The 12106-nt window shown below is 44.7% G+C and overlaps 1 protein-coding gene across 1 annotated transcript in view; it reads left to right on the forward strand.

The window, feature by feature from the left end:
* Atg6 (Beclin-1-like Atg6) overlaps window positions 1-12106 on the forward strand; it is a 69874-nt gene that overhangs the window by 411 nt on the left and 57357 nt on the right. The window contains exon 2 of the mRNA XM_068349020.1: window positions 10253-10381. Within this exon, the coding sequence (XP_068205121.1) occupies window positions 10273-10381 (109 nt within the window). The 5' untranslated portion in view covers window positions 10253-10272. The remainder of the gene's footprint in view (window positions 1-10252; window positions 10382-12106) is intronic.

The following is a 12106-nucleotide window of genomic DNA, read 5'->3' on the forward strand; positions in this document are numbered from 1 at the left end:
TACAACCACTGTGGTAAGGGTCGAAACTATTGTATTTCTTTACCCGTGTGCTGTTCAGATATATTCGAGTGTTCTATGATTAAATGTTAGTTGTCCTAGGTCTGCCTAGGTATGGTGGGCTCTAGAAGTAAAAAAAAACATTTATCAAGGCATAGAATTAAAAGAAAATGTTTATTATTATTATTTGCAATGGTGCATGGGTAAATATTTACCATTAAGATGGTTAAACGAAAATTAGCTTTGAATTACAGATTGTGGCTAAGGGGATTGGGTTATATGTATGATAGCGACCACCTTCATGTATGATACGGCTGACAAAGAATACGATAATGTAAGGGGAGGTTGCAGGGTTGTGTTACCCCCCCCCCCCCCGCTCTAGGTAAGTAAGTATGGTCATTGCTTGTAGGCTAAGTTAGGTGGGAAAGTTTAGGTTAGTTGGAGTCCAATTTCTATGCACGCAGGATGTACTGGCCACTGTTATGCAAAGACTCCGGGTGATTTTTAATAATGTAGAATATGTTTTGAGTTTCTGGATAGTGTGCAGGCAGTTAAGTCAATGAGTATTTGTCCGCCAAAAGAATTGCCCACTTCTCAGAACCTAGGAGTATGGAAATAATATTTAATTACAAGCGAAGCGAGGCATGTCTGAGCTAAGCCCAATAAGTTTGTCGGACCAAAACGTGGGTAAATAAGCTTAAGTGTCGTTGACGACAGACACGGTTAGGAAAGATTCCTGATTTCTATGTGAGTGGGAGGGCCGGTGACCCTGTGATTTGCACTTGCATATGATTTCCTTATATCATCTATTGATTTTAATATAGCATTTTGGGAGCTTTGGCAAGCTATCATCATCTTTAATACACCTTGTTTAGGGTTTTGGTTGATTACCTGATCAGTTCTTTAAAATTTCAAAACATTGAAACTAAATTTTTTTCTAATGACAGTCAAATAGATCTGGCTATCTTACTATATTCAATTTTTTTTAATGAGGCAGATTTTCACCGACTCGCAGCGGTACCCTTTTAGCTCAGAAAAAGTTTCCTGCTACCTGATTGGTTAGAATTAGCTTGTTCAACCAATCAGCGACCAGGAAATGTTTCCGAGCTAAAAGGGCACCGCTGCGAGTCGTTGCAAATCTGCCTCGCTAAAAAGAATTGACTTTATATTCACCATAAATTTGATGTCCATTTGTACATCATATTACTTTTGTAAGCCAATTTTTATTCATTTGGAGCTGTTTTTGATTGCTTTCGTTATCCTATATTCCCAATGATTATAAGCCAAAATCTATTATGCATAGGTTACATTAGGTAGGGACGAGGCTTTTCAGACTTCGCCGCTCCGACGAGGAAAGACTATCTGTGTAGGTGGTGGTAGGTAAGCAAAGTTTGTTTTTGAAGGTTACTGCTGTTGGTGTAAGAGTAAATGTTTGTTAATATATTGGTCTTTCTCTAAGTATGTGGACCATTCATTTTTCTGACACGTGCATTTTTAAATTTTTTTTTTCAATATTAAACTTAGCCGGTGATCATATAGCTGCAACTCTGTTGCTCGACAGAAAAACCTACGGTCAAAATACGCCAGCGATCGCTATGCAGGTGGGGGTGTACATCAACAGCGCCATCTGTCGAGCAGGTACTTAGTACTCCAAGTAAACAAAGAACCAATTTTCTCTCTGTCGGGCTACTGACAAGACCTACTAATACGCTGTTACTAACTGGATTTGTTTTCACAACTATTTGGTGAAGTACACTATTCTAGTTTTGAGCTTTCGCTATGCAGGGGTTTTATCTTCATCTCAAAACTTGAACTCGTTTTGGATAGATTTAATTATGGTGACAAAGAGAGTATGGACTCTCTTTCACTTTTAAATGGCCGACCCTTCCCTTAGACGGAAGTGTGTTTAGGTTTTTAGTAATTTTGCTTAACACGTTATAGATCTATATATTTTATATCTCTCCGCCTTTATTAGGCCTCTTCGATTAACTTTCCATTTATTATGAACATATAAAAATAAATTTTTATGTTTTGTTTATATGCGACCTTTCCTGATAGTAGGCGGTCCTAACTTGGAACCGAAGTTAATCAACGTTGAGCCCGTTATATCGTATTTAGCCTTTAAAGAATTTAAAACTTTTTAAATTTAATGTTTTATGAAAGAATTTCTTTGATAGTCTTCGTACTGTTTTCAAAGATGAACTAACGTTTAGTTTTTTATACTACGCAGTTGTTGACGTTCAGGACGTTCAACATGCGCTCTATCGTTACGATAGAGAGAGAGTGTATCACGGTTTCACTTTGCAGTAAGAGTAAATCGATTCTGACGTTTCGTTCATTCTTTCTTAGCTTAAATGGTTTAAATTCTAAATTAAAGGAACTTTTTATTTGGAAAACCTTTCAGTTTTTTCCTTTAGCCAAATAACATGTTTTTTTGACGATATATAATTGGGCTCTTCTCTCAGGTGCGAGATCAAGAGAGAAAGAGAGAGAGAGATAGAGACGGAGGGAGAGAGAGGAGAAAAAAACGTTCCGTTCAAGCGGGTAACGTTGTTCTCGTGTTACTCTCCTCCCTAGTCGCTGTACGGGGAAGAAGGTAAAACGTTTCTAGGGTTTTATTCTTGTCCCCAGGCTATGTGCGGTGAGAGATTGTAAACGTAGTTTATTTGAACTAGTGTTTAGTCTCTTTCCCAGCCACTGAATTCTTTATCTTTATATATGTTTTCTGTTTTTGCTAGTATTAATGAGCTGCATTATACGACTGTTTTCGCAATTACTACCTTTTAATGAAGGGTAGAATTGCGTGTTTCAGGTAGAAATCAGTAAAAGTTTTGATTTCAGTGAAATAAGTGCAAAACAGAAAATCGAAGTGATAAAGTGATATGCGCAAAGTGTTACAGTGTTGCTTCCGAGGGTTCGTCTGTTCGTGCCTGTCGTTCACCTAGTCCGGGACCTCTTGCAAGCTCCCAAGCCCAGGGGAGAAGTAATGTCGAACGACTTATGGGTTCGTCAGGCCCTGATCAACGAACAGACGTTTCCCTCCGTGGTTTCGGGCGTATCTACCCAAGATCGCCCCACCCACACAAAGACGAGAGAGCCCATTTACTTCTCGTCTGCGGAAGAGGTTTCTCGTAAGAAACCATGGACCAAGGTCTCGCAGCTTATTAAGCGCAAGTCGGTCCCTTCCTCGCAAGTCTAACGGCCCAGTTGTAGCCACTGGGTCAGTTCGGACTCGCTGCAGTCTTCCGACGACTGCTCACCTCCTAAGAGAGGCAAAGCGGTACCGCAACAGGCAGTAACACCGTCTGTTGCCGCACCTGCTACTGTAGACCCTAAGTGGTCTTTGCTGCAGACCATGCAGACACAGTTAACATCTTTAATGCAGGACTTTCGTGCGGAGAAGGTTGACGCTGCACCCGTTAGCCTACAACCAACCACGGTTGTGCGTTCAGTTGACGCTGAGGCTACCTTCTCCCGCATTCCAGCTGTGAGAGTCCCGCCACCCATGCGCAGTGTACCCTGCCAGCCGCATGTTGACGTTCAGCGACGCACGGAACCCTCCGTTGACGTTCGCGAGTTACAACAACAACCTAAGTTGTTTTGTTTTGACGCGGTGCGTCAACCTCCGCATTCTAGAGTTGTTTTGACTGCTCAGTATAGACAGTCAAAGCAGTCTCGAGTGAACACTGTATGTCCTCACGCACCTGTTGTGGTTGACAGTTCAGTTGTTGACAGTTCACAGACTGTCAAGCAGTTACATGACGTTGCCTCCTGGTCTGCTACTAATGCACCAGTGCTGTATGTCCTCACGCACCTGTTGTGGTTGACAGTTCAGTTGTTGACAGTTCACAGACTGTCAAGCAGTTACATGACGTTGCCTTCTGGTCTGCTACTAATGCACCAGTGAGAGACTCACTGAGATAACCTAGCTTTTATCGGACAAGGTTCCTGTAGATGAGAAAGTGCTGTTCTCCCTCCTACTGATATTCCTTTGAGGACTCTGTCATTTGGAGAGGAGCCTTAAGCTGCTTAGCCTCCTATGGACTTTAATTAAATCATGATGATTTTTTAAGGATCTTCGTCCGGATCTTGTAACTGCTGCTCCTCGTTCGCCTAAACGTCAGAACTTACACTAGGCCTAGCTACTTCGAAGCCGTTGTTGTTAAGCTAGTGCTCTCTCGCTCTCCTAGAGAGCGTTACGTTGGCTAGGTGACTGGTTTTTGCACCAGGAGGAGTTTTAGGGATACAGCCTTTGATTTCCCTTCTTTTAAACTGGCTTATAGAGCGAGAGTCTGATAGGACACGAGAGAAGTTCTCGGCTTGGGAGTTCATGCCTCTGCCCAGATAGACTTCTCAATTCTGGTAGACTCGCCCTGGCGCCTAGCCAGGAGACGCTCCAAGTTGTTTACAGGTCAACTTCTCAACTTTTGTCGAGCCTTTGAAGTTTTGCTGTACTATTATGTCACACATAACAAGGCTTCCAGGGATGGTAAATGGTTCCGCCTCAGTCGCTAACCCCGTCTGTTGCCACACCTGCTCCCGTAGACCCTAAATGGGCTTTGCTGCAAGACATGCAGTCCAAGCTTGTGTCCTTGATAGAGGACTTAAATGCGGAGAAGAACCTTCTGGCCAACAACCTTCCAACCGGTTGGTTGTGCGCCCTGTTGACGCTGAGGTATCCTACTCGCGTCTGCCAGTTGAGGTGGTTCCTCCACCGATGCAACCCAGTGTGGGTTGCCAGTCGCACGTTGACGTTAAGCGACGCTCGGAGGTGGTTGTTGACGTTCAGTGTGTCACTAGGAAGACGTTCAACAACCAGCAGAGGTGACTTGTTGTGACGCAGTGCGTCAACCTCAGCAACCCGGTAGGGTGTTGACTGCACAACCCAGACAGTCTAGACAGTTTCGGGTTGACGCTGTACTTCCTCGCGCACCCATGGTTGTTGACAGTTCACAGACTGTGCAGCAGTGCCATGATATTGCGTCCGGCTCCGTCACGCATCCACCAGTGCGACCGGATTCAGCGAGTCAGACGTTGCCCACTCCGTTGCCGTTTCCTCATCAGTTTCGGATGAGGAACCCTCTGATGAGGACGTTGCTGAACAAGACGATCAACCCCCAGCCCTGCTATCCATCCAGAAGATGCTGAAGAAGGAACGCTGCCCAGTCAGGCTGTGGATGAGTCTGGTAGGGACACTGTCATCCGTGGATCAATTTGTGTCACTAGGAAGACTACACCTCCGTCCTCTTCTATACCATCTAGCTTTTCACTGGAAAAAGGACAAGACGCTAGAAGCGGTCTCGATCCCGGTTTCCGGAAAGTTAAAGTCTTGTCTGACTTGGTGAAAGGACTATATCAACCTTAGAGAGGGTCTTCCCCTGACTGTTCAGACTCCCAACCACGTTCTCTTCTCGGACGCATCGGACGTAGGCTGGGGTGCGACATTAGACGGTAGGGAATGCTCGGGATTATGGAACTCGAGTCAAAGGACAATGCATTTCAACTGTAAGGAGCTACTGGCAGTACGTCTGACCTGGAAAGCTTCAGGTCTCTCCTTCAAGGCAAAGTGGTGGAGGTGAACTCGGACAACACCACGGCTTTAGCGTACATCTCCAAGCAAGGAGGGACCTACTCTCTGACATTGTACGAGATCGCAAGGGACCTCCTCACCTGGTCAAAAGGTCTAGACATTTCACTAGTAACGAGGTTCATCCAAGGCAACTTGAATGTCATGGCAGATTGTCTCAGTCGGAAGGGACAAATAATTCCAACAGAATGGACCCTCCACAAGGATGTATGCAAGAGACTTTGGGCCACCTGGGGCCAGCCAACCATAGATCTCTTCGCAACCTCGATGACCAAGAGGCTCCCAATATTTTGCTCACCAATCCCGGACCCAGCAGCAGTTCATATAGATGCCTTTCTACTAGATTGGTCACATCTAGATCTATATGCATTCCCTCCGTTCAAGATTGTCAACAAGGTACTGCAGAAGTTCGCCTCTCACGAAGGGACAAGGTTGACGCTAGTTGCTTCCCTCTGGCCCGCGAGAGAATGGCTCACCGAGGTACTTCGATGGCTAGTAGACGTTCCCAGAACACTTCCCCTAAGGGTGGACCTTCTACGTCAGCCACGCGTAAAGAAGGTACACCAAGGCCTCCACGCTCTTCGTCTGACTGCCTTCAGACTATCGAAAGACTCTCGAGAGCTAGAGGTTTTTCGAAGGAGGCAACCAGAGCGATTGCTAGAGCAAGGAGAACATCCACCCTTAGAGTCTACCAATCGAAGTGGGAAATCTTCCGAAACTGGTGCAAGTCAGTATCCGTATCCTCGACCAGTACCTCTGTAACTCAAATAGCTGACTTTCTCTTATATCTGAGGAAAGAACGATCTCTTTCAGCTCCCACTATCAAGGGTTACAGAAGCATGTTGGCATCAGTCTTCCGTCACAGAGGCTTAGATCTTTCCAACAATAAAGATCTACAGGACCTCCTTAATTCTTTTGAGACCACGAAGGAGCGTCGTTTGGTTACACCTGGTTGGAATTTAGACGTGGTACTAAGATTCCTTATGTCAGACAGGTTCGAACCGCTACAATCAGCCTCCCTGAAAGATCTCACCTTTAAGACTCTTTTCCTGATATGCTTAGCCACAGCTAAAAGAGTCAGTGAGATTCATGCCTTCAGCAAGAACATCGGATTCTCATCCGAAACGGCTACATGTTCTACAACTTGGTTTTCTAGCCAAACACGAGCTGCCTTCTCGGCCTTGACCAATACCGTTCGATATTCCAAACTTATCGTATGGTTGGAAATGAACTAGAAAGAGTCTTATGTCCTGTAAGAGCTCTTAAGTTCTATTTAAAAACCTTTACGAGGCCCGTCTGAAGCTTTATGGTGTTCAGTTAAGAATCCATCTTTGCCTATGTCAAAGAATGCTTTATCCTATTTTATCAGACTGTTAATACGAGAAGCTCATTCCCATCTGAATGAGGAAGACCAAGCTTTGCTGAAGGTAAGGACACACGAAGTTAGAGCTGTCGCAACTTCCGTGGCCTTTAAACAAAATAGATCTCTGCAAAGTATAATCGACGCAACCTATTGGAAAAGCAAATCAGTGTTCGCGTCTTTTTATCTTAAGAATGTCCAGTCTCTTTACGAGAACTGCTACACTCTGGGACCATTCGTAGCAACGAGTGCAGTAGTGGGTGAGGGCTCAACCACTACAATTCCCTAATTCCATAACCTTTTTAATCTTTCTCTTGAAATGTTTTATTATTGTTTTTGGGTTGTCCGGAAGGCTAAGAAGCCTTTCGCATCCTACTTGATTTGGCGGGTGGTCAAAGTCTTTTCTTGAGAAGCGCCTAGATTAGAGGTTTTGATGAGGTCCTGTTGTATGGGTTGCAACCCTTGATACTTCAGATCCTAGGGGTCGCTCAGCATCCTAAGAGGATCGCGAGGCTCCGTAAGGAAGACGTACTTAAAAAGGCAGAGTAATTGTTCAAGTCGACTTCCTTACCAGGTACTTATTTATTTTATGTTTGTTATTTTGAATAACTGCTAAAATGAAATACAAAATACTTAGCTCATAATAATGTAAACATGTAATGCTGGTCTCTACCCGCCCCCCTGGGTGTGAATCAGCTTATATGATCACCGGCTAAGTTTAATATTGAAAAATGTTATTTTTATTAATAAAATAAATTTTTGAATATACTTACCCGGTGATCATATATTAAAGGACCCTCCCTTCCTCCCCAATAGAGACCCAGTGGACCGAGGAGAAAATTGGTTCTTTGTTTACTTGGAGTACTAAGTACCTGCTCGACAGATGGCGCTGTTGATGTACACCCCCACCTGCATAGCGATCGCTGGCGTATTTTGACCGTAGGTTTTTCTGTCGAGCAACAGAGTTGCAGCTATATGATCACCGGGTAAGTATATTCAAAAATTTATTTTATTAATAAAAATAAAAATTTTTTTATCCCACAGGGTTAGTCTTAACCCTTTTACCCCCAAAGGACGTACTGGTACGTTTCACAAAACTCATCCCTTTATTCCCATGGACGTACCGGTACGTCCTTGCAAAAAACTGCTATTTACATTTTTTTTTTTGCATATTTTTGATAATTTTTTGAGAAACTTCAGGCATTTTACAAGAGAATGAGACCAACCTGACCTCTCTATGATGAAAATTAAGGCTGTTAGAGCAATTTAAAAGATATATATTGCAAAATGTGCTTGAAAGAAAAAAACCCCTGGGGGTTAAGGGTTGGAAAGTTCCAAATAGCTTGGGGGTAAAAGGGTTAATAGGAAACTGGTAAATCTTGAAATCTCTTGTCCCTTCTCGACCTAGACTAGCACGCTGTGTCCCTACTAATTAGGGGCTTTTCCCCAAAAGTCACCTCGGATGACTTATGTTCTGTAAGTGGTGCATGGGTAAATTTATACTGCTATCCCTAACCCGACTTTACGTTAACAACGTTCTAGCTTACTGCGGACTATCAACTCCAGTCCACTTAGATACCTATTCCTTCTTTGCTCTGGAACTGTTCAAAACATTGTTTAATTTTATAAGATTCTGATAAATTTCATACTAATTTTCCTATAGTTCTGACGAGTATGCTATGCTCATATGGAAACTAGGCTTTTAAGAGGGACAAATAGAAAAAAAAAAAAAAAAAGAGTCGATTTAGTATTTTACGGCAGTCTGACGTAACATGGACATGCCCTTTATCTGAAGCAGTTATTGAAGAACCCTACCGGGGAATCTCATGTTTTATGGCGAGGGAATAAAGTAATCAAGTGGAATACATGAACAAAAAAGAATAGAAAATACCATAGAAAGAAAATGGATGATGAAAAAAAGAAGTCAATTACAAAACATCGTGATTAATCCATTATTTATGTGGCCTGTTTTGAGGATGCCTCCTAACCTTGCCTGCAACTGTGGGCTCTGCCATCAGAATTCAACATTTCTTCCTTTGTTTTGTAGCCGAGTGTGTAACGCAACCAGGTCTCGAGTTAGTTGAAAAACGTACTGTAACTGTTTCCCTTCCCAGAGTTTTGAGGGGAATGATGCGATCTCCCTCCTCATGGTATAACGATCCCGTTAATTTGTTAATAAACCTTATGGCTCCCCGAGTCTATGGGAAGAAGAAAATCATCTTGGTTTATTCATAGATTTTGGCTTAGGTTTATGTCGACCTTTGGAATTCAGTGAAACCGAAAAGGAAACCAATAGACTGAAATAGCTCATCCGAAGGTTTTACGTCAGACTAGAACAGTTGGACTGCGAAGGAGAGAGAAATTCTGCGTAACAAATAGCAGAAGGGTGACAGTTAGACAAACTTGTAATAGTCATCAACGTTACTTGTCATTTGTAGTACATTTGTTAATTCCTTGTTTGTTCCGACACGGAGTACTTCCCTCGAACTACTTTCTTTGGAGTATCTGGGATTCTCCTCCCAACCAACCAGATTTTTGAGTAGTTTCCCCTATCTCCGTTTTCTCTAGTGGGGTCCCTCCGTGGCGGATGGATACTCGCCCTGAGGCGACCCCGGGTCAGAGTGCAAGACCATGGACCTAGGTCTCTTTCGTCAGTAAGCTTCTGGTCGCGGCGCTGATCACATCTCGCCGCTCTCTCACATCCCGTCCGACCCTTCGTGTTACCACTTGTTTCTCACGTGTTTCCCTTGTGTCTCCCGTTCCTTTGTGCCACCCTTGTCCACCTCCTTTCCCAGTGTCTTGTGTTGTAATTCCTTGTTTCTTTTCTTCACGGGGCTGCTTTGCATGCTGGAGCCATGGGACTTGTAGAATCCTGCCTTTAAAGTTCCATTAGAGTTGTAGCTTGGCTAATATAACACTTGGGGAAGCACAAGGAAATTACGCGAACACGCGAGAACACAAGGGAAAGCACAGAGATACCACGCGGGAACCACGTGGGACACACAAGTCGGGGACACAAAGGGTCGCAAAAGAATGGAGAGCGGCGGGATGGTATCACGGCGCGACCAGAGAACTTACTGACGAGCGAGACCCAAGCTAACGCCGACCTAGCTCAGGACTACCCTCAGGGCACGTTCTCCTTACGCCTGAGTTAGTCCCCACAGAAAACGGAAGTAGGGTAGACTACACAAAACTCTGGTCGGTTGAGAGGAGATTCCAGGTACTCCTAAGAAAGTAGTTCTAGGTAAGTATGTTAGGAAAAATACAAATTACTTAAAATTTGTGATTTTGTCCATTTTCACTTCCAGATGCCAAACTCTGAGCCGCCATGGATCCTCGCGTCACCGTGAATTTCGTGTGCCAGCGTTGCACGCAGCCCATCCATTTGGACTCTGGTTTCTCTCATCTCAATGAGCACACACTTGCCGAACTTGCTTGTAAGTAAACTGTCCAGTAGGAGTTTTTATTGTTTAAAATATGTTGATATAATATGAACTCAAAAATAACTCATTTACCCACTAAGCAAGATTCCACAGATATGAAAGCTAAAGTTGGGATAAATCGATTGATTGATTAACTGATTAAATTGTTTATACAGTACTGTATCTGTGGTATATAATTAACCTTCTGCATTGTTAATTAAAGCAACGATATATTCCACATAACTGCATCGCTGTTTATGCTTGTTAACGTTTATGAGAAATCTAAGGAAAATGCTTGTTACTGTTTACGAAAAAGGAAAGGAAAAATGTTTAAATATTTGTTTGAAAAAAGAAGTCATACGGAGGATGCTTTAGCTCCTACTTGCACCAACAGTTTAACCTTCTACTTAATCTTTATTCCAACTTCCTTTCTTCCATCTTGCTGTTTAACCTCTTTAACTGCTATTTGTTCCGTAACCGAAATACAAACCACGCTATTTACAAAGGGTTTACTTTTAGCGCAGCTGAAATGACGAGCCAATAGTTTTTAACGAGGGTTAATTACCCCCGCGCTAGTTAGCGGGGGGTGGGGAAGGGTAGCTTGCTACCCCTCCCCCCTCCACACACCGGTGACTTGCTTCACTTCACTTTTGGCTCGGCGGTGATCAGACGTGTCTGTTCATCGCCTTCGTGACAGCCTTTAATTTTCTTCTTTTTCTTTTCAGCTTGTGTGATTGGTTGGAAGTTGACCTTCAGTTATTTTTTTTTTTTTTTTTTTTTTTTTTTTAATATGCGTACATGCCCTGGAGTTGCCGGCCGTCCTTGTGGGACTTTCATGTCGGACGTGATTACGGATCCTCACACCCTCTGCCCTCAATGTCGGGGCCGACGGTGCGACCAGGATAACATGTGCCGTGAGTGCAGGGAGTGGTCTGCCTCCCAGTGGGAGAGGTTTGGCCGTCGGCATAAGAAGAAGTCCAAGAGAGACCGTTCTCCTCCGGGGTTAGCCTTGAAGGAGGAAGGTTCTCGGGACTCTTCTTCCGCCACCCAAACCTCCTCCGAAGCTCCCCTCGTCCGCCTCCTAAGGAGAGTCGTCCGAGTGGGAGCGCAGACCCTTGTTCTGTTTCCCTACCTTCGGTGGGGGGAGAGGGCGTCGCCTCCCATAGCGAGGCGGTTCCCCCTCCTCCTCCGGGGGAGGTTATTGATAATAATACTTTATCCAGTGATGATCTGTTGCAGATTTGGTCGTCCCTGGGGCTTAAGGGCTTGCCCTCCAGGGTCGCTCTTATTGACCTTGTCTCGTTGGGGGCCGCTGTTAAACAGTCGCCGGTGGTAGCGGAGGTAGACCCTCTGTCTATTGTCGACGTCGTGGTGACAGAGGCCTCCGACGTGGCTGGGCCTTCCGACGCAGGTGCTGTTGCTGGTGATGGTGCTCTAGGCTCTCCTCCTCCTTCCGTGCATCCTTCGAAGGGGGAAGTGAGTCCTTCGGTCTCGACTGCTGCCCAGCTTCCTTCTGAGGGAAGTGTTTTGAAGGAGACTCCCCTTCGGAGGACCGATGGTCCCGACGATCTCCCCCGAGGCCGCCTCCGCCGTAAGGCTCACCGCCCTCTACGCCACAAGGGCCTCCCTTCCCCTTACAGGGGGACTAAGAGGCGCCTTTTTGGGTCTTCGTCCTCCGGGGGGGACTCTCCTCGTCAGCCTCAACCGACTGCTCCGCCCTCCTTGAACCTCTCTGCGGAC

The sequence above is a fragment of the Palaemon carinicauda genome, chromosome 25 (genome assembly GCF_036898095.1).
Source record: "Palaemon carinicauda isolate YSFRI2023 chromosome 25, ASM3689809v2, whole genome shotgun sequence".
Classification (NCBI taxonomy): Eukaryota; Metazoa; Arthropoda; class Malacostraca; order Decapoda; family Palaemonidae; genus Palaemon; species Palaemon carinicauda.